This window comes from Myripristis murdjan, chromosome 12 (assembly GCF_902150065.1).
Source record: "Myripristis murdjan chromosome 12, fMyrMur1.1, whole genome shotgun sequence".
Lineage (NCBI taxonomy): Eukaryota > Metazoa > Chordata > Actinopteri > Holocentriformes > Holocentridae > Myripristis > Myripristis murdjan.
Genome location: NC_043991.1, coordinates 24,124,387 through 24,151,886, shown reverse-complemented (window position 1 = coordinate 24,151,886; position 27,500 = coordinate 24,124,387). Strand labels below are relative to the sequence as shown.

At 48.0% G+C, this 27,500-nt stretch overlaps 1 protein-coding gene across 3 annotated transcripts; it reads right to left on the bottom strand.

The window, feature by feature from the left end:
• Positions 1–6,129: 6,129 nt before the first annotated feature.
• Positions 6,130–26,838, bottom strand: smad7 (SMAD family member 7). Of its 3 annotated transcripts, XM_030065128.1 has the most exons (4): positions 25,302–26,838; positions 24,286–24,339; positions 19,731–19,802; positions 6,130–7,083 (listed from the first exon to the last, which is right to left on the bottom strand). In XM_030065128.1, the coding sequence occupies exons 1-4, from the start codon at positions 25,765–25,767 to the stop codon at positions 6,545–6,547; spliced, it is 1,131 nt and encodes a 376-aa protein (XP_029920988.1). In that variant the 5' UTR covers positions 25,768–26,838; the 3' UTR covers positions 6,130–6,544. The 3 variants fall into 3 exon arrangements, with proteins under 3 accessions (XP_029920988.1, XP_029920989.1, XP_029920990.1); XM_030065129.1 differs by lacking the exons at positions 19,731–19,802; positions 24,286–24,339; positions 25,302–26,838 and adding an exon at positions 14,576–14,925 and having other exon boundaries at positions 6,132–7,083; XM_030065130.1 differs by lacking the exons at positions 19,731–19,802; positions 24,286–24,339; positions 25,302–26,838 and adding an exon at positions 14,588–14,925 and having other exon boundaries at positions 6,132–7,083.
• Between the last annotated feature and the right edge of the window lie 662 nt (positions 26,839–27,500).

The window sequence follows — 27,500 nt, the reverse complement described above, 5'->3', positions numbered from 1 at the left end:
TTTAGAGACCGGTCCCAGTGAGACCCACATCTTTGGGGAGGGATTCTCCGACAGGGAAACAGACTGTAAACACACCATCCCAGTTAAACATTTTCACTGTTAAACATACATCGTTACATCATGACACTGGTCCTCTGCTGTAACTCTGTTGTAACATCGAACATATCATGAAACAATGGGAAAGCAAACCCCAACTCTCTTATCATGGCTAACTATAAAGTGTGGAGCTGGTAGAGACCATGACATATGAGGAGAAAAGTAAAAGACAAACTGGATTGAATGTAAAGACCAGGGCCAGTTCTTGAAATTGTAGCAGTGAGGACGGCCAAGATGGGATAACTTACCAAGCGTACCTGTGACCAGTGTCCCAGAAAGATGAATAGTGCCCATCGCAAGCCACCACAGAGCAATCCCTGAGCACCTCTGGACTGATAGAAGACTGCAAATGTGTGTTTGTTTAGACCAGTCCTGACCAGTCCTGACCAGTCAGACGTCCCACCTCTCGTGAGGTTGAAAGTTCCTGGAACAACATTCTCCCACCGTCTCTGATGGTGTGTTGGTAATCCAAAGTGTGCTCTCCTTCGTACCAGAATTTATAGCAGCAGCCGTCCCTATAACAGAGAGAAGTGTTCCATGTTGCTGCTACATAGCGGTGATTTGTTGCCCTCTGAGCCGTCCGTCCAAGGCCAGGGGTAATAAGCAGCTTCATGACCAAAAGCAGAGAGACTGTGTCTGGCATACTAAATACTCTCACTTTTGGACACCAGCTAGCTTACTGCTCAAGTCTGCTCAACAGTAACCATAGAAACTTGGCATCCCGTACGCCAGTCCCAATTCCACGGTTGGAGAAAGAGATTAAGGAAAACATAAAAGTGCAAACAAATTTAGCATGGTGCAAATTGATTACACATTAGCAATAATATAAAGTATGATTTAAGATACGGGTTAGGTGTGAAATGGATATGTTGATGTGGATCCACTGGAAATTCACTGAGAAGGACTGATGTAATGATGAGTGTAAACGGGACGGCTCCAGCGCCGTCGCCTCCAGCAAGATCCGTTTGTGGACTCGTCATGCGTCCCCGGTGGAGACTCTAACGTCTCTCAGTCACAATGGCCACTTCCCTTCATGTTAACGTCTCTCATGCATTTCCTTCAGATGACTGTTCGTCGAGAGGACATCTGAAGACATTTAGATGGGCGTGTCCCATGCTGTGGTCTCAGGCAGTGACTCATCTCAGGGCACGTCCGTCCTGACGGGATGAGCCCAGCGACAGTCCGGCTCCGTCAACTCTTTCTCCACCAATGTCTTCATTCACGGATAAGTGTATGTAATGAGGTATATCATTCATAGGAAGGGAAATTATGCCTTGCTCTGCAGTAAATACTACTAACAGATATTATTAGCTTTCTTTCTGTCATTTTTTTTTTTTTTTTTTCTGGTAACTTGATTTAAATGTTACTCAGATGGACTCCATGATAGCCAGCGGAAACCGCCGGTGTGAAGAAGCTTATGCATGTCTCACTATCCATCTCTGTGTGTAACCTTATTGTCACAACACTCCTGCCATCAGTATTATAGTCTTTTTTGCAGCAAAGTCTGTTTTGACACGTTACACATTTTAAACGGCTACGAGCTTCAAAGTGTATACGTCCACATCACGACGGCCATCCACTTTGTATAATCACATGACGAGCTGGATATCTTGTAAATTCTGCTGCATTACTCCCAAAGCTGGTGGATTGCCGGTTGTTTCTGGGCTGCCAGAGCTTGAGAATTACCCTACTGCCTGTGAAGACATCATTGTAACCTTTATAAGATGGAAAACTTCAAGAGAGGTTTTTCATTTCAGATGCTGATGTAATAACTAAATATTTTCTGTCACAACAATGCATTTTTGAACTAAAGCTATTTTTTAGTGGCTGCTTTAAAAAACAACAACGACAACAAAAAAAACATAGCACATTGGCCACTGACACTGACAATGAAGACAATAAGGCAATAACACATCTTCTGAGAGAACGTTTGTCCATATTTTTGACCTGATATGAAATGAAACATAATTGCCCGCGCCACAGCAAGAAGAAGGTGCACTTGAGCAAAAACAGATTCTCTCATACACGACATCTCACGTGCATTTCATTTAGTCTATCTGTATTTTTCACTTTACATTATATGTATGCGTGCATGCATGCATGTGTGCACACAAGCGTCAGCTGAGTATTTCTGTATGTTGTGTGTCTGTGTGTTTCTCTGCGATTCAGTGAGGTCAGAGAAAACGTGACTGTAGGGCATGCTGGGGCTAAATAAGCATAAGAATGCCAGAAGTGACTGTCCCCGTCTTTAAACCCCCCAACCCCCAGCCACACACCCGACCTGTGCACACAGCTAGACAACCCCCCCCCCTCCTCCTCCTCCAGCCCCCTCCTGCTGGGAGCAGGCAGATAGACAGACATTAAAGTGTCTTATCTTCCCTCCAGGGAAGAGGAAGAGGGGGGTGCGGGATGAAGGGTTTGGCTTTGTGTCTGCTGGCACAGACGAGGACTTCGTGTTGCATCTACACACACACACACACACACATGCACACAATTACATGCACAGACATACACATGTGTGGGTACACAAACACAAACAGGCATGCAAATAATGTATGACACACAACACACACACACACACACATGCACACAATCCCTTGATCTGTGTACACATATTGGAGATCTCACAAATAATACAATTAAAGGTGAACCACACGCCAGATAAAAATAGAAGGGATAAAACAGAAAATCAAGTTGCCAAATTGTTTAAAAATTACATAAAGTAAATCCTGATGTAAAAATCACACATAGATGAAAAGCAGCCTCATGATTAACCCCACCTTAGCAGGGTTATAACACCCCACCTACAGACCACAACCCTGATAATCCTCCCAACCCCCACATTATGTCTGTAAACACACAAACACACAAACACACACACACACACACAGAGGTTGACCTGCCAAAGATTGCCGGGGTGTGTTTACCACAGACAGACAGTATGGCGATTTCATTTCTACAAAGGATTAGCCAACATGCTGGCTAATACTCGATACATTTCATCATGATGTCAAAAACAAATTACAACACTGCACGACAAAGACACAAAGATAGCATTCTGGCCACAATGCTTCGGGGAAAACGGCATTGTGAGGGTGATCAGACACCACCATCCCTCTGTCAGATTTCCTCATTAATTAAACACACACACACACGCAAGCACAAACAAGAAAGAAACGAGAAAAATGTTTATGTTGTTTCAGATTATTGTCCCCCACAATTGAAGATCAGGAAAAGGGATATTTACTGAGTTCCCTCCTTCCATTAAGCGTGATTTCTGAGCTGTCTCCAGGCTGGTTTTGGACCAAACTCAGGGGGGGAATGATGGATTTTGACACTTGGGTCTGGCATGTTGAATATAAAACCGATGAGCCCACCGCAGCACCTCCGACAAGCCAACAGTGTCATGATCTCAGACACTGCTGGCTCAAATTTGACGAGTCCTGGGAGAGATGATGTGGCTTTATGTAGAGATTTAGTTTAAAAAAAAAATAAAATAAAATAAAATAAAATTCGAAAGGAAACTGTTACGCCCGTTGTAACTTGCACCCGTGGCGGGGGACATGATGTGTGCTGCTGACCTGTGTTGTTGCCCCTCAGAGCGACCGAGCGGCTCAGGGATGGTGAAATGAAGCACTTCTCATTTCCAGAGGCCTGCAAGATATTTTGCGGAGCTGTTAAAACCCTTAGTGGATGTCCGAGCCGCAGTGTGAAGCAACTACTGCCTGAAAACTCCAAGATTTTTTCTAAGTATGATCGTAAAAAAAAAAAAAAAAAAAGGCCAAGGGGTCACCTGACAGAAGTACATCATATCACAAACAAATGAGCAGTTGTGGAAACTTTACCCCAGCCTTTTCCCCAGAGGGTGCACACAGCAACAGCACACTAAGCACACTAGAGGTGCTGCTGAGAGTAGTAGTTTTAATGCATGGAGGAATCAGGACCGTCCCGTCTGAGGGAAGCACGAATATAGGGCCATCTCTTTCTTTCTCTTTCTCTCTCTCTCTCACATACACACACACACACACACACACGTAGACCTGCTGATCCCTTTGGTAAAATCAGAATCACAAATACTTTATTGATCCCCAAGGGGAAATTGGGTATAATAGTTTGAGTTCATTCTGTCAAAGAGTATACAATAAGGCACAAACGCCATGTTAAACAAATATTAATGAAACCGAAAGGGAAAGAATATTTGACGAGCGTGTGCTCATGGAAACATTAGGTCAACCACAAACACTGGTTTAGGTCGTCCCATTTATCAGCCTTGATGCCACTGGCTTGTTCTCATTTTGCTGTCATTAGTCTGAGTATCATACTTTTCATTAATACGTGTGCGCTGTTTATAATATTATATAATAATATTATATCATGTCTTGTTTTAGGGAATGATTTGGCTTGTTTGCAATGACTAAAAATCCAGGTGATAAAAAAAAAAATTGGCAGGTCAACAATTGGTAATTCAGAGGTTCACTTTTCATGGACTCATTTTGAGGGGAAATTAAAGTGAAATATTCATTTAAGGTTTCGTCAACAGCCAGAGATTACAACAGGATAGATTAGCTTTGGGTTAAAATAGCGGTTGAGCCGAGCCAAACATCGACAGGACAGGAGGAAGAGGGATGCAGACAGGATCAATCTCCTTTTCAGTTGCGGTTCAACCACCCCGTCTCTGCCTTTTTTTTTTTTTTTTTTTCCCCATTTTTTAAAATAGATTTTAAGCTTTTAAAGTGTTGTCGGGCAGAGTGGAGGATGGGGGTTGGATGGAGTGGAAAGTGGGTCTTGTGAATGTAGGTCTCTGAGACAGTGTGTGGGTAAAGCAGGCTTATGGTAGTAATCCCCTTCGCAGACACCCATCTGACCAGCAACAGGACGAGGTCCAGACAGACAGAGACAAAGACACACACACACACTTACACACAGACACACACACACATACACGTATACACAGAGTCGGCAAACAAAAAGAAAGAAAAAGGAAATCGTCTATTTTATTTGACCTCAATGAGGAAGGAAGTTTAGTTCCTACCACAAGCAGAGTACCTCTTTTTTTTTTTTTTTTTCTGGAAATACAACAAATAGGCCACGATTTCCACCCTACTCGATGGCTTCCTCAAATATCTAAGACAAGATTACCAGCTAAGTCCTCTCACTGGAATATGGGATAAGGCATAATTAGAACAGATTCTGTGTTGGTAAATGGCAAGCTGCACCAATTACAGACAAAAAGCCATTCCTCAATTCCTACATTGTTAAAAATCTGAATATGTTTCATTATTGTTATTTATTGCCATGTGCAGACTTGCTTATGGCAGGGAAATCCCAGCATGTGGAGTCACCAGCACACGTACATGTGGCTTTACTCTGAACGCGGCTTATTTGTGTGACACACCGTTATTGATCTTCTGGTGTGTGTTCACGCTTGTGTGTGTGCGATCGCTCCCTTTCTCGCTCGTCTTTCTTCTAATTCCGCCGTCGCAATGAGAAGGCTCCACCGGGACGGCGACACTGTGGTGGATTTTTTTTTTTTGCTGGATCTTTGTGTAATTACTGCTTCCTGGCTGTGATGTCACCAGTCGGCTAATGACAGAGAGGAAGTGGAGCGCTCAGCCCAAAATAACTGGCAGAAAAAGAAAAGAAAAAAAAACAACAACAAAAAACAGACAATGTTGCGAGGGCTAATGAGCTTTTAAGGACAAGAGACGAGGAGTTAAGTTATGGCTCTGTCCGTCGGGCTCATTGTCTCAGAGGAAAGCTCAGTGTGACGTCCGCAGCACCTTGTCAGAGAGGAAACCGATGACATTTGTTATCATTCACAGCGTTTTTAGCCGCTGTTGTGTCTGCGTGTGATGATGGAGAGGCAGACAACACACTCAGCTAACACCAAATTAGACGGTTTCTAATGAACCGTCCGCTCAGTTTATGTTGATGCAATAATTTGTTTTGCGAGCAGCGAGGAAAGAAACAAAGAAAAAACACAATATGAATTATCTCCACGCCAAAGATAAGAAATACACCGGACAAGCAACGTATCTGTATTTGTATTTTTTTTTTTATTATTTTGGCATTTCTTTGTTTTGCATTTATATTAAGCAAAGTGCATCTTATTTTCTTTTTCTCATCAACACATTGCACAATACATAAATAATGATGCATATAAAACGTCTTCGTATTTACAAGTAATAATATATTTATATATAACATAAAATACATTTTTTTCGCTTCTTATTTTATTTAATTAAATCTTAGTTATTTATTAAACAGAGTCCGTCAGAATTTTATAGTTTCTTCTTCTTTAAAACTTTTTTGTTTTGTTTTGTTTTTCGTTTTGAACCTCGGGAACAAAAAAAGGAGAAGTGGGTGTAGTCTGTTTGTGTGTGTGTGTGTGTGCGGGGGGGGGGGGGGAACAAGGGGATGAGGAGGGCGAAGAAGAGGAGGGTTGCTGCTATCGGGTGTTGAAGATGACTTCCAACCAGCACGGGCAGCTACTGATGAACTGTCTGGTGTAGCACTGTCCCCAGCCTTTGACGAAGCTGATCTGGACTGTGAAGCCCGTGCGGGGCTGCTGCGTGAACTCGTGGTCGTTGGGCCTCTGCAGGCTGCAGGCCTTGTCAAAGTCAAACGCTTTGATGGAGAAACCGGGGAACACCTTGTGCACCAGCAGCGTGCGCGAGTCCGGGTTGTCCAGTGTGGCCGACTTAATGAAGATGGGGTAGCAGCTGCGGTTGTAGACCCACACCCCGTCTGGCTCACGCGTCAGCTGGATGCCATAGCCGATCTTGGCCCGCACCATCTGCACCAGCTGGGACTTGTTGTCTGAGCAGAGCTGGCCCAGGCAGAAGCCGTTCCCCTGAGGTAGGTCATAGAAGATGTCCAGGGAGGGCTCCTGGACCGAGTAGAGGCGCCCGACGCGGGTCTTCTCCTCCCAGTACGCCACCACGCACCAGTGGGCCCGCTCGCCCGACTCCTGCAAAGCCAGGGAATCTGGAGGAGACAGAGGGAGAAAGAGAGCAAGATGGTTACAGATCAGACATCACACACATGGCCACAGAGGAAAAAGACAAGGAAAGCAAAAGAGGACGAAATCAGTGGCTGAATTCTTGTGTTTTGGGTCTTGCGCTCGATTACAAAATGCCTAAAAACTCCTTTTTAATCTTTTAAAGCAAAGCACACAGCGGGCGACTGAAATAGAAACATGCTACCTCTCCACAATCTTTCCCTCATCCCAGCACAGCATTTGGAAACTGGGAGTCTGCCCTGAGCGAGAAGCCAAAACTAAACTGTCATCCTTAATTTTTTGCCGTCCAGGAAAATCGTGTTGGAATTCTTGGCCACGAGACAAGAGAAGCAAGTCTGAGACACTGGCAAGTGAGCGTCCACATGCAGTGCAATGTTTGTCTAAGCATTAAATGCTTATCTTTCTGTCTGGCCTGCTGTATTTTTGTAGTGGCGTGGCTAACAATGTTCTGACGTCAAGAAGAGCCATAAATCTGTCCCGATCATCTCTCTGCAGCGGCTTGCTCCACTCCGCTGCAGGAAATTGGAAATGATCATTTAATTAATACGCCGCAAAGACAAGGCCAGGGAACATGGTGAGCTCTTTGAGGGCCCACGCAAACACACAGGGCGATAGTGTCTAGCCCAAACTATAAAAAAAGTCATCAGAACAAAGAAGCGCTGACCAATAAGCAGCAGCTACTAAAAACAAAAAGTCTCACTCGAATCTGCCACGTTTCTCCCCCTTTAATTCCAAAGTATAACAGAGGAACGGCTCCCTCTCAGGGCTGAAGTGCACGGCGTTCAGCTGAGAGCAGAGAGAGGATGACGGCTGTAAACCAAATGAATGGTTCACAAGCTAGGCCTCTCTGGTCTAACGTTTCCCCTGAGCGTAAAAGAAGTGTAGCATTGGCTAAGCTCCAGTTTCCAGCCCCCCCCCCCCCCCCCCCCCCCCCCCCCCCCCCCCCCTCCCCTTCGGGTGCCTCCTGCGCCGGCCCTCTCCCCTCATATCTCTATTCCGCAGAAATCTGGCTCCCAGCTACTCCCGGCCAAAAAAAAAAGTGGGAGCCAGTCAGGCGCAAGGGAAAGAGAGAGCAAGGGGGTGGAGGGGTGGAGGGGGGTGGGGGGGGCAGAGAAGGAATGCTTTTCACATATTTTGAGTGTGTTACTTTTGCAACTTCGCTTCCTCCCTGATTATATAAGCCTTTTCCGTGCTTTTATACAAACGTCATCACCTAATTGCGGCGACTACTACATCAACAGCTCCCGACAAAGGACGATGCTTTATGCTTCTCTATCTCTCTCTCTCTCTCTGTGTGTGTGTGTGTGTGCCTCTCTCTCTCTCTCTCCACACAAACAAACACTCAGATGCAGCACGCCCTCAATGAAAGACACATTCAAGGGTTAACATGAGCTCCAAGAGGCGAAATATGTGTGAGGGGAAAAAATGAACAGAGCCCCTCTCACAGCCATTTCAGTTGCCCTCATCCTTCCTAACCGAACCCCCCCCCCCCTCCTCCTCCCCTCCACCTCCCCTCCCCTCTTTCATCTGGCGGTGGCTGTGAATGTAACCAGTAATTTGGAAGGTCCCGTCTGAGACAAACTGCTACGTTAATGGAGCAGGATCTCCGCCGGCCCGAGCAGACTCACCGTGGCCTGTCATTAGCCTTCATTAGACGAGGGAGAGGGAGAAAAAGGGGAAGGAAAAGACAACACCGGGAGAGGAGAGAGAGAAAGAGAGAGAGAGAGAAAGAGAGACTGCGAGCTCTCTCTCATAAAACAAGAGGAGCTGTGTTCTTTGAAGTTGGTCAGTGCCAAGCCTTGGGGATTTTATCGTAAATCCGCCATTGTGGGGTGCCGGGGGAAACTCAGTACCCAGCTATCTACCTCGGACTAAATAGGGAAAAAAAAAGACATTTATCTTTGCGATAAGAGGCAGAGAGTGTAGCTTGTGTGTGTCGGGCTCATGTCAGCGGGCCGACGCGTCTCCGGGGCAGCTGGGAGCTCCCGGCCGAGCTCTCCTCCGGGCCCTTTGTGCAGACGGAGGCCTGCAGTCGACAGATAAGGCATCGCGGCCCGCTTCATCAGTTAGCATGCGCGCCACTTTCTTAGCGGCTGACAGAGGGCCCGGCGGTGGAGCTCACCTGTGGGGCGCAGTGTGTTTGTTATTGCTGGGAGAGACAGGGCCTGGCGTCAGAGGTCATTAGAGTGGCTGCCTGTCTGAGCCTGTCATTGCAGCCTGAAAACACCCTGCTATTCAGGACTACACCAACTACCCTCTCTCTCTCTCTCCTCTCAGGCTGCAGAAAGTGAGAACTGCTCGCTGAGGGGAAGAGAGGGATGAAGAAGAAAGGAGCAAACAGAGAGCAAAGGGAGACAGAAAAACAACAGAGGGAGAGAGAGAGAGAGAGAGAGAGAGAGAGGGGGAAATATGATCGGAAATAAACAACAGCATAGGACTGGCTGTCAGCTAGTAAAGCGATTGTCTGGCTGTCTGGCCAACAGTGCGGGCAGTGTGACAGCAGCTAGCCGGAATGCCTTCCATTCCTCAATAACTCAGTTAGATAAGAGAGTGACTGAAAGCTAATCTGAGAAGAGGAGGAGGGAGGGAGAGAGGGAGCGAGGGGAAGGAGGGGCATCGTTAGAATGAAACTAAAACAAACAGAGCCGGTCGGCCGTGCGGCTCAAACCGCGGCGGCGCTGACGCACTCCTCCAGGTGAACGAGCAGAGCGGATCGCACCCGAGCAGGCCGCACGGCTACATGTGTAACAGGGAGAGAGACTCCTCCATCTGCGGGGCGCAGCCTTGTGAGGAGTGTGTTCACAGCTTGTCCTGACAGCCGATGAGCTTACACCTCATGAGTAATGGTGCTGAACACACACACACGCACGCACGCACACACACACACACACCAATGTGAGTGGCTCGGCGTCGACACACCTTGTCACAAGTGCAAGGCTCATTTAACCAACCTTTAATTTTTAACACACTGGGTGTGTGTGCGCGTCTGTGTGTGTGTGTGTGTGTGTCTGATCATGTGGCAGGCTGATGCAACTTCAGGTCGGGATGTGCGATATGGACAAAATTAAATACCACAATATTTTTGATTATGGCGATATTGCAACAATACTATAGAGAAGCCTATTGCTGCTTGCTGCTATTTATCATCTGTTTAAAATGCATATTTCTTCAAAATTTGCACACTGACCTACATCTATGCACATTGTATACACCTATGCACACGGTATTTTGCACATTGTTGTACTTAGATCTCGAGTGTCATCTCTTATTCTTTATTTTTTATTTATTTAATCTTGTAATCTGTGGAAAACTGGGAATTTCCTTCGGGATGAATAAAGTATCTATCTATCTCTATCTATCTAGAGATAAATAATAGAACAGACTAATAAGTTCAGAAAACTGCATCTCTTTCCTGTAATGCAGCCTTTAACAGCGGGAAAATGCTACACTTGTACCATATCACAGTATTATAACATCCAAAATCCCACGGTGTCACGTCACAGCACTGGTATGATATCGATTTATAGCTCAGCCCTAATTTCAGGTGTCAGACAGAGTCCCGTCAGCGCGTCTGTCCCGGGACCGAGTGTACCAGACGCGACTTAGAGCTGTCTGTCTGCGCGTGCAGCCGTCTGTCCATATATCTGTCTACCTCTCTGGCTGTCTGCCTATCCAATCATGTGTCTGTATATCTGTCTGCCTGCCCACCTGCTTGTCTGTATAGCAGCCTTTCAGCCTGTCTGTCTCAGGCTTCTCCTCGTCGGAGATAAGCTGGCTGGCCGCCTGAAGCCATCTGTCACCCGTCCCTTTTCTGCTCGGCTCTGCTCTCCGTCGGCCGCCTCGTGTGCGTCTGTCGCGTCCCGGTCTGCGCCGCCCGGGGGTTGCGCGCCATAACCCCCAAGACCAGACCTACTTTTCTCTGCCTCATGTCCGCTACAAAGCAAAATGCGGACCAACAATTAATAGCTCGACTGATGAAAGGCACTTGGCTTATTGTCACTGGACCGGATGTGTCACCATGAATTTATGCTCAGCAGAGTGTCCTTCATGATCACTCGAATCTGGACCGGGTCCAACTGCTTGCTGCCTGATTCCTTTTTAAACTGGTCGTCATATGATCCCCGATGATGCTATTAATAACAAACTCCCATTTTGTGACGTGCACGGTGACGTGTATTTCAAATCCACATGATACACTGTGTAAATAAGACGGCTTCGGAGGGGCTGTGAGGATTAGTTTTCCACTTTGACTGAGCTAGGCTAACGACTCCCATAGACTTCAAGTCTTTATGCTAAGCTAACACAAACATGCTATCCACAGGAACCGAACCACTGGACCTACAGAGGTGAGAAGGGTATCGGATGTCTTGTCTAAGTCTGGGTGAGGCAGAAAAAGGGGATGTTACCCCAAAACAGCAGACCAGGGCCCTCTTCATAAAAAAAAAAAAAAACACTACAGCAATTATCTGTTTTTTTTTCCCAACAAATAAACTCCCCTACTATAACAAGACAAAGCATTTAAGTCCACATACAAAAAGGGGGGCAAAGCAGACAGGGCCCCCCTGTAGAGAGCCCAGCATTTTAATGGCCCCTGGTCTTTAAGTGGACGCCACAGGCTATGTCAAAGACAGAGAGGGAGGGATGGCCGAGAAGGTGTGTGTGTGTGTGTGTGTGGGTGTGTGGAGGGGATGACAAGTGACTGGGTGCTTCTCTCATGGCAGCAGCAGGGCCAGAAACACAGTCTGGAAAGGTTAATCATTACCTCTGTCTGACTCCAGACACACAGACTCTCTCACACACACACACACATACGTGCACACACACACACACACACACACACACACACACACACACACACACACACACACAGAGACCAGGTCGCTGCTATTCTTAGAAGTTGACACATTCACAGAGTAACATACTTATGTCCTCATGTGCGTGCACACACACACACACACACACATTGGGTTTTTCAACTTTCAGCTCTGGGCACAACACTATCAACAGCGGTAAATAGTGACAAGGCTCCTGAGAACAGCCTCTTATTGATCCATGAAAGCACTGTGAGTGTGTGTGAGAGTGTGTGTGTGTGTGTGTGTGTGTGCGTGTCTTGGCCCAGACTCGTAATGACCCTGTCTTCATCAGGCTGAGGGAGGGAGACGTCATGAGGCGAAGAGAGAGCGACGGACTCTTCATGGTCCCCATTTTCCAACTCAACACCCTCTCTCAGGCCGGGGAAACTCTATTCCAAAGTCAAAGGTCACACTAGAGGCATTCCTTTTGTTCTCTCAGCCATGCCGTGTGTGTGTGTGTGTGTGTGTGTGTGTGTGTGTGTGTTGTGTAATGAAAACCCCTGCATGTCTCACTCCCCGAGTCAATCTTCACAAAGATATAGCTGGCCTCATTGATTTTTGAGTTAATGCAGGTTACAGTCCTCAACAACAGGCTTGTGAGAGTGTGTTCAGCAGTTTACAGCGTGCACACACACACACACACACACACACACACACACACGGCTTTCTTCGATGGTAACTGTGCCAAGAAAGTCAATGACAGGCGACCCTTTAAAAAGACAAAGGTCATTTTGAAATCATGTCCGCGCAGTAAAGACAGTGGAATTGCCTCGTCTGACATCTATGCGCAATGTTATAGGTTTACACACACACACACACACACACACACACACACACACACACACACACACACACACACAGAGCCAAGCACAGGAAGCTGGGGCTACACCGCTTCTCCCACTCATTCTCTGTGCAGCTCCAAAATGTCTTTTGAGGAGCAAAGAAAGAAAAAAAAACTTGTTTTTAGCCTGAAACCTGATGCATTATTCGGCTAAAGTGACTGGTTTTGAAACCGTTCAAGCAGCCAAAGCATGAAAATCACAGGTGTGTAAGGGCAGTGGGAAGCAGAAAGGGAAGTGAAATGATTTTGCAGTTTAGTTATGAACTAAGTGAAAATAACGCCCCCGGAGACAGCAATCATAGATTCGTATTAACACGCTTTTTTTTTTTTTTTGTCAAGCAGATGTATTTTGGACGTGCCTCTGGTCTCTGCTGTGGCGCATCTGCACTCACTGGGCTCGAATTTATTTTACTGGTGAGCCGATAACGTAGAAAGTGGGCGGTTTAGCCGACAGAGGAAGCGCCCAATTAGGGTTACGCAAGAGGAAGATGTCAACTCCTTCCTCTAGTTCAGGAAAGCTAAACAAGCCCACGACGGCAGGAAACCCACAGTGAGAGGTGGGGAGAGAGAGAGAGCGGCGGAGTCTCGCTATCTACCGATCTGTAACAGAAACAACGGGACGGGAGGGGGTTTGGGACGCTGGCATCCAAGCGGGGCGAGGACGAGGCCGAGTTTGGGAAATCGACATCTGTTTTCCTCGCGCCTTCGTCCGTAACATCTCTCTCCGTTACAACTGAAGAGTTCATTTGCAAAAAACAGATAAAAGCCATTCTTAAAATGAATACACGTTTTTCACTGATACTGCTTGGAGTAACCACACAAAGCATGATTTAGGATAAACATTATGCCACGCTAAATAAACATATAAAAATAGAAATAAATATAAAGTAAATTTTAATGAAATTCCAAAAAGTTTAAAAGGGTTTTAATAAATTCAAATGGAGAAATCTGTTTTTGCAAATGAGCTTTTCATTATTATTCTCCCAGCTCCGATATATACAGCATAGGAACATTTCTTAATGAACTGGATAGGAACTGGATCGCACCTTGCACCCCCCGCCACACACACACACACACACACACACACACACACACACACACACACACACACAACTAGAAGAACGCCAAACTAGTGCAGCGTAGCAATACCTCTCTCAAGGACAGTTTGCTCCCTTGCAAAGCCTCTTCACTATTCCGGTATTATTCCAACACTTCATCATGCTGACCCTGTACACACACACACACACACACACACACATACACCCATCCCTTGCAACCCAGATTTCCCAGGGTGACAGGGTAAACAAACACTCACTAGTTGGATATGCGGTGCCAGGCGAGCAGGAATGATGTCATCAGTTCACTTTGACTTAAACACGCGCACACACACACACGCACGCACCAATGGGCGCCCGCAGCCACGCACGGATGGACAGACAAGCCGAAAAAGGCACCACCCACACGGCGGAGACACCGTGGGAACACACTGACACGGACGCCTCGCACAGACACAGACAACCCGCCGAGCCAGTCGAGTGTGTGGCGAGCCTTTGTTGTGTCGCTGCTCGGAAGAAAAAAGGTGTTATTGATAATTATGCACCTGTGTGAGTGTGTCTGTGCATGTGCGCGCGCGGCGTTGACGGCGCTTGCGGTGTGCGACGGAGACGTGGGTACTGAGACGGCTGCGGCGGAGATGAAAGGACGAGGCAGACACACACACACACACACACACACACCTATACACAAACCAACTTTAACACACACCTACGCACAAACCTCTACACATCGCACAAGGCGAGACAGAAAAGCTGTGGAGGTAGAAAGACGAGGAGTCATCCCTTCTTCTCTCCTCGCTCCTTCACAATTCTGCTGTCGGACCGTACGTGAATGAGCCGCTCGGTGGGCGGAGTCACACGCAGAATTTGGTTGCCGTGCCACTCACACGTTTGCAGGAATGTACCTCCACTTATCTCCCCTATTTCCCTTTCCGTCTTTAACCCTCTCTAGGGGATCTCTCTCTCTCTCCCTCTCTCTTCATACATTGAGGTAATATCAAAATCCCCAGCCACAGAGTGATTGCGAACCAAAACAATGTCCATCTTGTTCTGGGCCTCCTTCCAACTCTCTCTCTCTCTCCCTCACCTTTCAATCAGCTGGCTGTGCTCAGGTAAGCCGGGCTAACTGCAGCCCTCACCCCGGGCCTGCACTATCTTGATGCCACACTACATAATGCATCACCATCTATGAATAATCTTCCGCGCAGGAAAAAAAACCCAAAACACTGACACGCAAGCTAGGCGAGCTTTTTTATTTTTTATTTTTTTCTCTATCCTCTCTCCGTCTCCGCTGAGCTGTTTTTCTGATTTGTGCAGCATAATGACACAGGGTGGGGAACAGAGGACGGCCAAAACCAAAATTAAGTCCCTTGCCAAGAGGCGGCTTGGCTGCCGCGCAAGGAGAGGAAGTGGGGAGTAATGAGAGATCCTGGCCCGGCACGGAGCGGCCCGGCTCTGCTCCGCTCACTTCACTGGCTAACACAGCCTCCAAATTACAGAGAACAGAGCAGAGCTGCCGGCCATTTCTCCCTCCACCCAAACCCGCCATCTTCTCTCTCTCTCTCTCTGTCTCTCTCTCTCCATTCCTCCCTCCAACTCTTCAAGAAAAACAAGGAAACCAAAGAGAAATCAAGATTGAAGGGAGGAAAAATGAAACTGAAATACTTTTTTTTTTTTTTTTTTTTTTTTTTAAAAAGAAAAGGTGAAGAAAACATTCCACTCAAGAGTTTCTTGGAAACTGTAGCGAGTGTTGGCTGGGAAGAATTTCTGCCACACAATTACATTTCTATCTCTCTAAAAAAGGGAAGCGAAAAAAACAAAGACATTTTGATCACAGGTTACCGAGACGGGCACTTTGTCTCTCTCTTTCTTTTTCTTTCTTTCTTTCTTTGATTAGCGTTGTTTGAGTGCAGCTCGGCGGGCTCCACTGTTTGTTTTCTGTCGAGCGGAGGCCTCGGCTGCCTCCCTGTCCGCTCGCCTTTTCCTCAAAGACATGAGGTCACATCCTGCGCAGCCCTTTCCTCTCCCCGCTAACCCAAACAAGGCAGGAATGCCGCGAGAGAGAGAGAGAGAGAGAGAGAGAGAGAGAGAGAGAGAGAGAGAGAGAGAGAGAGAGAGACTGAGGCTGCTCTGTTTTCCCAGCTTCCTCCACTGGGTTGTTTCTTCAAGGTGCTGGAGCTGCTTTCCAAAAAAAAAAAAATCTAAAATAGTTCCTCGGGAAATAATATCGGCTGTAACAGACACCACAAGAGCTGGATTTTATTTTGTTATTTTTTTTTTTTTTTTTTTTTTCCGCCTAATCTCCTTCCTACTTCATAATGACATCAAACAGAATCAGAGCAAAAATGAAAATGGGATCTTTTTGGCTGTTTCTCGCCGGGGCTTGGACCGAAACTGGACCGGAGCTAGTTGTGTTTCAAACCTAAATTTAATCTCATCGTCTTAAAAAAGTGCCACAGCCCCCTGATTAGTTCCACATCCAGCTGATTCACAGGATGACTAATTGACTGACTGATGGGCCGTCCGACTGTCTGTCGAGCTCGGTGACTGGCGGCCGGTATAAGAATACAACGCGACCTAAATTTAACCTGCGGCAGGAGGAAGCGCCTGTGTGACACTCGGCCATGTGCCAGGGCTCGCACCAGGTCATTCTACCCGCCTGTGTGTGTATGGGTGTGTGTATGTATGTGTGTATGTGTGTGTGTGTGTGTGTGTGTGTGCGTGCGTGCGTACATGTCACTGTGGCCTACTGGATCTTCTTACACACAGGCACTCCGGGGTCACTCTCCGACGGCACCAGCAGGCATGCCACCGACACACACACCACCGCTACACATGCATACGAGCTTGGCACGCACACACGTCTATAACGCGCCTCTGCGAATACAGGTTGCATATGCGCACATGTACCCACACACACACACACACACACACACACACACACACACAGAGACCTTGTCCCCCAGGGCCAGGACTCTGGCTGGTGCTCACCTTTGCGCGCACACACACACACACTCACACACATCTGCCAGTATAAATAATCCCACTTATTTCCAGTGCAGTTTCAATTTTTCTGACATTTTCCTGGGAGAAAAAAGAAATACAATAACAAGGCAGGAAAAGGTCTTAAGAAAATGACACTTGATTTAAAAAAAAAAAAAAAAATTGGAAACAAGTTGATTAGCATTGGGAACAAGCAGAATTATCTCATCCCGCTGGCAGATGTTGTTCACTTATTTTAAGAATTTTAAAAGACTTAAAATGAGACTTAATGGCGTCTTAAGATGGGAGTTTTTTTGATGCAATGCAGTCTTTGCTCAAGGCTCCACAGACTTGTAACAGCAAACGCACTCCTCGCGGATCCTGACCCGCTCTGCTCCCCCATATCCACCCCCTGGACGCCCGTCCCCGGGTGCACTCCCGCCCCTGAGCTCGGCCCAAGCCGTGGCTCGGGCCAAGACCAGCACCCAGCACCCAGCTCGTGGCCCGCAGCCATCGGCCCCCCTCTCCTTTTTCCTGCTCTCCCCTGCTCTGCTCTGTTCCAAGCCGATGACGTGAGCCAGCGAGAGGAGCTTTGGAGCTGGTAGCCTGGCAGGCAGCCTAGTTTGCATTTGCGCTTGTTGCTGTCGCAGCGCACTTAACTCCTACTGGCCTGGGCGGCCGGGCTTTCCAAGAGAGATAAAAAAGTGAGAGGGGGGGGATGGGAGAGGAGAGGAGGATGTAATCCTTCTCCTCATCTTGTCTGCTCTGTCTGAGGATGGACGCCCTCTCAATCTCTGCTCTGTTTGTCGGGGTAATTTACCCCGCCGTTCGATTACAGCTGCTTTAGCGCTCCACTTCTTCAGCTGCAGCGTTTAACAAAGGAGTCAAATCCAGACACAGGGGAACTCGGCGCACAAAAGAAGACAAGCACTGAATCATTCTACTACACTGCCGCCTTGACTTTGCCACCCTCCTTCCCTCGCCGCCTCCCTCCTCTCTCTTCCTCCTTCCTCTCTGTAAATACGTCTGGAGAAGGACATAAAAAGGGCAGAGAGAGTGAATTAGAAGGTCAGCGGCGGGCCTCTGGGAGAGCCGTGTTTCTTTTGTCAGGGCCCTAGAGGGAGGGAGCGCGCGAGGAAGCGAGGGAGGGAGGGGAGAAAGGAGAGAGGGGGCGCGAGAGAGAGAGAGAGGAAAGGGAGGGATGGAGCGGCCCTCCCCCGGTGCCCGGCCCGTGGAGATGTGGGCCCCGGCTCCAGAGGCAGAGCGCTCCGGCCATCCTGCCCCGGCCTTTTGGCCTCGCTCACTGAGGAGAGCCATTCACTGAGGGCTGGCCACCGCCGCCTTGTCATCCTCGCCAGGAAGGAAAACAGGCGAGGAGGGAGGAAGGAGGAGGGGGGGGCGTATATGCCTTAGAGAGGGAGGAGTGACGGAGGGAGGGAGGGGGCTCCTGTAAAGACTGCGGGTCTTGGGTTTCACAGTTTGCACTGGGTCTAAAATGTGTCTTTAGTTAATGCATACAGGGAGGACTTCAGTGTCCGTCTGCGAGGGTCTACAGGAGGGGGAGGCGGGTGGGAGGGGCGAAGGGTTAAAAGGGAGGGATTGAGGGAGCTGGAGGGAGGAGGAGGAGGGGGGGGCGAGGAGTCGGAAAGAGAGAGAATGAGCAGAGGGGCGAGGAACTGAATGAAGGCCGGACCGCCAGCCAGAGTTTTATTCATGTGGCGCTGAGGCTGGCTCCTCAGAGGCTAGCTTTTTAACCCCCACCCCCACCCTGACTCCCGTCCCACCACACACACACACACACACACACACACACACACACACACACAGAGAGAGAGTGATCATTCAGCCCCTCTGTTCATGAAAGCACTGCACCAATCTTCTCCCCCATCTAAAAGACACACACACACACACACACACACACACACAGGCAGGCTTCCCCACCCCCACCAAACAAAGGAGGGGGGGGGGGGACGGGCAGCGAACACCAACTGACATAAAACAGGCTTTAAAGGCCCAGTAATGAGAACCATCTGAGGTGAAGGAAAGCAGAGAACAGCACAGAGCAACCTCAGGCAGAGGAGAGAAAACTCTCTCTCTCTCCCTCTCTCTCTCGTAAACACCATCTTATTCTGCAGGCTGCGGACAGGGCGCCGGGTAAGGAAGGCAGCGCTGCCAGAGGGGATTATGGGAGAGAGAGAGAGAGAGAGAGAGCTGCGGAAGCCAGAAACACCTCCTGCTCGAGAGAGAGGAGAGAGAGAGCGAAGAAAGAAACCTGTGTCTCTCCCTTGTCCGCCCGTCTGCAGAGACAGCGTCCGTGCGCGCAAAAAAAAAAAAAACACACACCCAAACAAACACTCGTACACACCGAGCGGAGCCGGCGGCCTGCCTTCCTGCTCTACACACATCACTGTTTCTCTTCACAATGCTGCACACACACACACACACACACACAGAGAGTGTAGTCTTCAAACAGCAGTTCAACGTGTTTGTCTTCCATTACAACATAACACAGCACAGGAGACAGAACAAGAGAGGAGAGCAAGAGGAGGAGGAGGAGAAGAAGAGAGAAGTGTTGTTCAAAGAGCCAGGAGGGAGGAATTTATGTGGATGTGGGAGAAACACACCTCCCTCCTTCACTCCCTTTTTTATTACAGAGGGGAAGCAGGGGCCCCCACAATCACTGCCTCATCACTGCAAGTGAGGGGGGGAGTCGAATGAGTGTGTGTGTGTCGGAAAAAGGAGTGGGCACAAGGAAGGAATGAGAGAAAAGAGACCCGATGAGGAAAATAACGAGAGCGACGAAAGGGAGAAGCAATTTAGGAGGAAAGGGTCAAAAAAAAAAAAAAAAGGGAGAAATATGAAGAAACTGCAGGAATATTTACCTGAAAGCCCCACGGGGGCTGAGTAGGTCGTTCCCCCAGTGTCACTGGATGAAGGTCCAGAGTCTGGAGAATCTAGCGGAGAACGGAGAGAGAGAGAGAGAGAGAGAGAGAGAGAGAGGGCCGTGTTTTATTACTGTGTGTCTGTGCTCGCACGCTCGTATGAGGGAGAGAGAGACGGCCGGGCAGCAGCTGTGAGGCCGTCAATCACTCCGGTGAAATCAATGCCTAATGAAGACGCTGACGAGCAAGCACACACACACACACACACACACACACACACACACGCTCACACGCACAGAGAGGAGACGTTACAGAGCAGAGTTTCTTACACCCTGTCTTGACACAGGCCGCAGATAATCCCCCATAATCCACTGCTCTAGAAAAGGAAGTCAGCCCTCCGTCCCGGCACAGACCGGCTGCCGATCTGGAAAGAGCGGGTTTCTTTTACCGCTGTCGGTGAGGCGAGGGTTTGCAATTTTTTCTGTTCTGGGTCTCCAAACTTGATAGCCATGCTTTAGACAGATAGATAGATTTACTTTATTGATCCCAAACTGGGAAATTCTTAAGATACAGCTTTCTGAGAAACGAGAGAGCCATCCTTGGTTTGCTTGTGTCTTGCATTTTCAGCTTCCCAAAAGTCCACCGTCCACACTTCAGCGCAACAAGAAAGTGCAAAGTGCCGCCGTCTTGGCGCCGCTGGATCGACGGCGAAAACAAGGAAAAAGACGCATCTTCACATTTACGCAGCTCAGTGTGGCCCTCAAAGGGGAAACCTCGAGCCGCCAAACTCAGCCCTCCACAACTTCCGTGCCCAGGAAATCAACAAGCTGCTCCAAGAAAAGTTGTTTTCTGCCCCGAAGTCATGAGCCAACCTCGTATTTGTGCTCGTGTGAACGTGCGTGCGCGTGTTTGTTTGCGCATGAAGCCGCCTGGGTCACTAATAGGACTCCACAGTTTAGCAGGATACATCCATCATAGCGAAAACAATGAGGCAGACAGGACTCAGAAAGGCAGCCTTGAAAGCTGTGTACTGTAAATTTTCTTAATGGCATACTAGCAGGCAGACAAGGGGGGGGGAGTCTCTTTCTCTTTGAGTCTCTCTCTCTCGCTCTCTTTTTTTTTTTTTTTTTTTTGGTGTTTGAATAATAAACTCCCACCAAGACTTGTAATCTAGACTAGTTTCAACATGACGCCTGAATGGAGCTTTAACAAAACCACCGAGTGTTGAATAGAGCTGTGTGCCACTGGGAGCGGGCCGCCACTGCAGCACTGCCGCTGGTAGCCTGGTATTCGCTAATGATACATTCCATTCGCTGCACGTCAACGCCGCGCTGCACCTAACCATCCAGCCGGCCGCCGTCTGCGTCGCCGGTCACCTTCGCTCTATCTAAACTGCGATGCATGCCACCGCCGCCGCTTCCTGAGACGTTACAGCCAGTTAAACTCGGTTGCACATGACTAAAATTCTTAAAAAAAAAAAAAAAAAAAACAGTATTAGAGAGAAAACTGAGCATGTCCCTTTGGGTTATACTGTCAAAGCACAGGATGTGTGACTCAACTCAGGTCTTGTTATTATCGATGACAGCCATGTAACAAGCACCACCAAGCAAAGTGAAGAGTAATTTGTCCACAAAGGGCGACAAGACAAACAAAAAAATTAATAAAAACTTTGACTGGCATCCTGTTTAACCGAGCCGAGCTGCAGGAGTTAGAAAACAGTAAAGAAGCAGCACCCGGTGTGGTTTCACTGCCTGCCCTGCACCCTGCCCTGTCCGGACGCGGCCCGTGCTGCTGCGGTCGCAGTAACGAGATGCACGGGCATGGCCCTGCCTTTCCTCGCTTTCATTGGCTGCCAGCAGTCAGCCCCGGTCTCCCGGGCAACAGTTCACAGCTGACCACAGGGCTGAGGGGCATCAGAGAGACGGGGAGAGAGAGAGAGTGCGAGAGAGAGCGAGAGAGAGAGAGACAGTGTGTGATTCATATTCCCCAGAGCTGAAACAAGGTAGCGCTTTACGTCTGGGCTGCTTTCATATTGACCGCTGCTGCTGGAGCGGACAGGCACCCTGACACATATAACCCCACTTCCTGCTCATTGAAGTCGTAAAACCATCATCATCATCATCACCAACCCCCCCCCCCCGCCTCTCTCTCTCTCTCTCTCACACACACACACACAAATTTCCTCTGCTGCTTTACAACATTTGATTGCCTTTTAAAAAGTTAACCATGCCGCTTCTGCTAATGTCATTTCGAGTGGAAACGAACATTACATTACAGGACTGAACAAAGCCTAATACACAGTAAACATAATGTCATGAGAATATTACAGAAAATTATAATGGCCTCCAGTAATGGGAAGGAGCCTGTGATTGACAGCTCCCCCAGGCACTGGGGAAAGACCCCTGCCTGTCTGCATGATAAGCTCATCTGTCCTGCCAGTATGTGTGCGCCTGTGTGTGTGTGTGTGTGTATGTCATTCAGCCTGCTCCACTGTCCTATTAATATATGTACTCTTTCACTGTCTTTCCCCAAAAGAGAGAGAGAGAGAGAGAAAGAGAAAGTCTCCTCTGAAGAGCCACAGCTGCAGCTGAGGAAAGCGAGCATGGTCACCGCATGACAGGTGAAGGAGAGGCAAATGTGCTTTACCTCTTTAGAAAAAAAAAAAAAAAGAAAAATATGATCAGAGTGGACAACTTCCATCCGCCCAATTTGGTTGATTTTATGAGCCTTGAGATCATTTCCCTTTTCTGCGTGCAACCTGTGCTCTTTATGCAGCTGTTTGCTTTGCTTTGTCATTTAAACACCCCCCCCCCCCCCCCCCACGTGAAATTCTTTTCACACATTAACAAGCGGCTCTACACAAACAGAGCCAAACCAGTATCTATCTCTCCACAGGTTAAGGTCTGAGTGTGGGAGCTGCACATGCAACAACCTGAGAACCAAGTATCCTGAAGCTCTCAAACAAGTGAAAGAGGTATTCACTCCCTGTTATTCACCTGTGGACTTTTTTTTTAGATCATTCGATGCTCTGGCAACACATTTCCGCTGAATATAATACAATCAAGGGATCAGGACTTGAATTGAACGCAACAATGACAGGCAGAGGGAGTGAGCGCGTGAGAGAGAGAGGGAGACCTTCGAAGAACCACAGCTGCAGCTGCAATGACTTCCTATTGTTTGCACTCGGTGAAAGCCACTTTCTCCTTCTCCTCGCTGACTGGCTGGGCGACGGGTCATTGTTTCTCTACGAGCCTTTCCTGCACCGACTGAAGAGAGATGGGCGAGCGAGGCAGAGGGGAGATGCACTTGGATCCATCCATTCATATCTTTGTCAATCGGGAGCAGCATCCCTTTATATGTTGCAAGAGAAACTCCAGCGAGCAGTCAATGGAGCGCTGCAGGAGGCTGCCTTCCCCAACAAGACCCCCCTCCTCTCTCTCTCTCTCTCTCTCTCCTCTTCCCCTGCCTCTGTGATGCCCTCACGCTATCTTGGTTATCTCAGAATCTAACAACCTTCAAAACTGACTTGGGCCATGATATAATATGCGGTGGCACTCTGCAGCACCGGGGAAGTAGACAGTCAAAACAGCACGGCGGAGGCTCGCAGAGGTGCAGGAGAAAACCACCAGGTATTACTAAAGTCTGAGTTACGAGAAAAATCATGATTACTTCACACTGGGATAACTGGCTGAAAGATCACTGGGAGAAGCTGAGTTGTTTATATGCTCTACTGCACTCTCTAGCGCGTGCACGCACACACACACACACACACACACACAAACACAAACAGAGACGTGGATGATGAAACTGCCCAAGCCCTCAGCCTTAATCTGTTGATCAATTCGGTTGATAAAAGCTTGCTGGCTCCAGAGACGCCGCTGTCTGTCTGTTTGCTCTGTTGTGCGATTCACAATAGATAGATGAACAGACTGACACACAAACAAGCAGGCACCACCGTCCACACACACACACACACACACACACAGAGAGAGAGAGAGAGAGAGAGAGAGAGACACTGTGCCCATGGTGATTGCCAGTCAGTCTATAGCTAGCTGGTATCTCAACTTTGTGCTGCTTTGGCCTGGCTGCCAGCCATGCTATAACTGCCCAGCCAGCCAGGCGTGCCACTCCACTGCTATCATAAATCACAACATAACATGGAGCCGTTTCCTCCACACACACCCTCCCAACACACACACACACACAGACACACAGGCAGACACAGACACACACAAATGCGTAATGGAGCTAGTGTCATGTATGCGTAAGACTATATGTGTATGTAATGTCATATATCTGAGAGGAAAGACAACACAAGACTGCAGATGCAAAAAAGAAATCCTGCATATAAATCTCTCTAAGCATTTGCATGATTTTTTTTTTTTTTTTTTTTTTTGCAAGAGATGTGGTTTTGCAGTCTAGCTCAGCTCAGCTCAGGCAAATTTAAATATAACCGCTGTGTGAGGCAGCTTTGCACAGAGACACTTCAACAATATGCAACTTGCAGACTTGCCAGGGGGCGAATGCAACAACAACAAAAAAAAATCCAACTTACCTGGTGGTTTAAGAAAGTCCACGGGATAACGCGAATATGGAGGAGGAGGAGACTCTGCGTGAGGAGGAAAGAGAGGAAAAAGAGGCAGAGTATGAGAGAGAGGAAAAAAAAAAACGGGGAGAGATCTCAACTTTATGATAAGAGTTGTCATTCTTTAGGGAGAGGGCTTGTGTCAGCTCAGGCTGGAGAGGCAGTGTGGCGGCCGGGCGGCTATTGCCTTTCATTTGGCAGGCAGATAAACAGGGGGCCGCCTGGCGCCAGGAGGGCCACTATCAGCGTCTAGGACAAACTGAGATACGGGCCTCTTTTGGCCCGGGACACCACGCACACACAGCCTGGAAACTTCACCGTGGAAAGACTAAAAGGGTCTACCCGAGTCGTTGAACTTTGGAAATTAATTGTGTAATGATAAAAAAAAAAAAAAAAAAAAAAAAGTAATGCCTGATGATGAAGTTCAAAACATCCCGTATTTAGGTGGACTGAGCAACTTTTGCATGCGGAGGGAGGGGGGGTCAGATGCCCGAGCTAATACAAGCCAGCAAACTTGGAATGTGATTACAACAAATACCGACAGGGATCAGCATGGCTAGAAAACTAACTAATACAGGCAAATAAGCATAAGCAGGCACTGTCGATGCTATTTAGAAACGGCTGGGTTGTCACTTTCCCGATGCAGCCTGATAGGCGAAACACAACACAACTTGACAACATTATCACGCCGCCCCAAAGATGAAGATTGCTACTTGACACACTTTGCCACTTCGGCCAAGTTTGACCTTATGGAAACTCAAGATCACAGTGCCAGGAGAGGTGATGTCATTTCAATTAGGCTAATTAGAACTATAAGGCTCTGGTAATTATTTGAAAGAAAAGAAAAAAAAACACACAATGGCACATGGTTTGACCGCTAGATTTAACAGTGTGTCATAAAATGTTCCCCTTACAATCTCAGAGATGTTTTTAAGCTGTTATTATTATGATCATCATCACTGTTATGATAGATAGTCCCAGCTCACCGAGTTCACAAAGCCTGCTCATGTGGTGCGGATTGCAGCAAACGAGCTCTGGGTTGATTTTCCCATAAGATTCACAGCAAGACAGCCTCTTCAGCTCCGAGGAATGCCTGAGGTCCGGCCACCTGAACACTTTGTAGAGCAGCAAGGGGAGGGAGTAAGACTGTTGACCCACTTTGGCGTCCACTTTGCTAGGCAGGAGCAAGCAGGGGCTTCGGGCACCCCCCTTGGACTCCACCGCCTGCAAGAGCACCTCTAATTGTTTCTCTTTGATCTTTTTCAGTATCGAGTGGGTCAACGCCTTCAATTCAGCCTCCGACCCGGCGTTGGACTTGGAGACCTTTGTCGTTTTGCCCATGCAGCAGCCCCCGGAGCCATGCGTCCCTCTATCCGCGTCCCCGTCGCCCTCGGCGGGCGCACGGCTCCTCCAGAGTCGCCGGACGAGCCCCGATCGTTTGGTCCTAAACATGCGGGACGAAAAGAGGGTTCCCCGGCTAAAAAACGAGCATGGTGTCCGCAAATCATGAAGATTCCGGGATCCGTGTCCAGGCAATGACAAGCAGCCTGAGATAATACGGTGGAAAAACTGGGAGCCGGATAAGCAGAGGCAATCTGTAGCATACGCCAGTCTCCGTTGCCTAGCCCTATAAACTAGATCTCTGAAAAGCAGTCAGGGTTCATGTGGCAGTCCACCTTTTCCTTAGGGGATAAGTAACCATCACCTTAAGGTATTTAAGACTCGAACAGCCCGCCTAGCAGCTTATAAACATTTATAACGGCGGGACAGCACCGGGGACGCTTGAAAATCGCTACACCACAGCAGCATGTAGCCCAAATACGTTACAATTATTCACTTGGCGACATGCAGGCAACTGTTTAAGCTTACTCTGAACTAAAATACACTTCGTGCTGATTTCAACTGTATAAGCATGGTCAGAACGTCTCTTCATCTACGCGTCTGGGTGCTATATGGAAATTTGATACGGGCCTAATTAAGGCTAAACGCTATCACTATTATTCCATGAAAACCGAAGCTCGCCCCGGTGTCTTGAAGAGCATTAATCCACAAATCCTTGATCCGACGGTACGGAGTAAGGCTCTGACAAGGCTTGTGTTTTTTTTTTAATTATTATTTTTTATCCCTTATCATCTAAATATGACACTCGTCTGCAGAGGATGTGGTCTTCGGGGAAATGCTGGAAGGAATGAGCCTCGTCCAAAAAGCCAGGGAGCAAATCCAGGTCTGATCCAGACTGAATATCTAACCCGAGTTGAGTTGCGTTTGAAAGCGCAGAGAGAGACCCTCGGGTTACGTCCGCGCGGCGAGCCTTGTAACCTATTTTAGTAGCCAATCCCTCGGATAAAATAATCCAACCTCGTATCTCACGCGAAGTTTCCGTGTCCGGGTGAGGAAGAAAGCGAACCGAGCAGTGATCTTGAGGGGGTAAAGGCTCTGCAAATGAGGCGGATGGTTTGGGTGCCCTTGCTCCGTCTCCAGTCTCCAGTGCGCATTGACGCGCCCGGTCACGTGTGTGTCTAGACACCCTGTCGCTTAAAAGAAATGTGATTGTGTTGCGCAAACAACAGATCAAGTAGAGCCCACAGCGCGCGCGTGGACACACACACACGCACGCACGCACGCACGCACTGACACGCTCACACACACATACTCTCTCACACACACACGAGCACACACATACACACACATACTCTGTCTCTCTCTCTCTCTCTCTCTCTCTCTTACACACACACACACACACACACACACACACACGAGAAAAACGTCTGCGGGGCAGGAGAGTTAACATTTTCCGAAAAAAAGTTGACAGTTTAAAGTTGAGCACAGGGCGGCATGGTTGGGAAACTAGCATTTGCACACAAGAGAAACTCTCAAATTTATTCATTTCAAAATAAATTCAATATGCTTTATTACTACGAATACTGAATGAATGGTAAAACAAAATAATATACATAGAATTGCATCATAATGATAATAACAAGAATAATCCTCATCATTTAAGCGTCTCTTTCCCTCCTGTACAAAATTGTTTATTGGAGAGCGAGTCACTCTCTCTCTCTCTAGTGTTTTAGTATTCATATTAAAGGAGGCCTGTGCTCATGCTGGCTTATGATGGTAGACATAAAGCTGCTAAATAAAGGAACGAATGTGATGTGGTAATCAGCAGTGCGTGGACAGTTAAA

Coding starts and splice junctions, on each gene's coding strand:
- smad7 (XM_030065128.1), bottom strand. CDS start 25,767: ATGTTTAGGACCAAACGATCGGGGCTCGTCCGGCGACTCTGGAGGAGC. Junction 24,340..25,301: donor GAGCAGGCTTTGTGAACTCG/GTGAGCTGGGAC, acceptor CTCCTCACGCAG/AGTCTCCTCCTCCTCCATAT. Junction 19,803..24,285: donor GGACTTTCTTAAACCACCAG/GTAAGTTGGATT, acceptor GTTCTCCGCTAG/ATTCTCCAGACTCTGGACCT.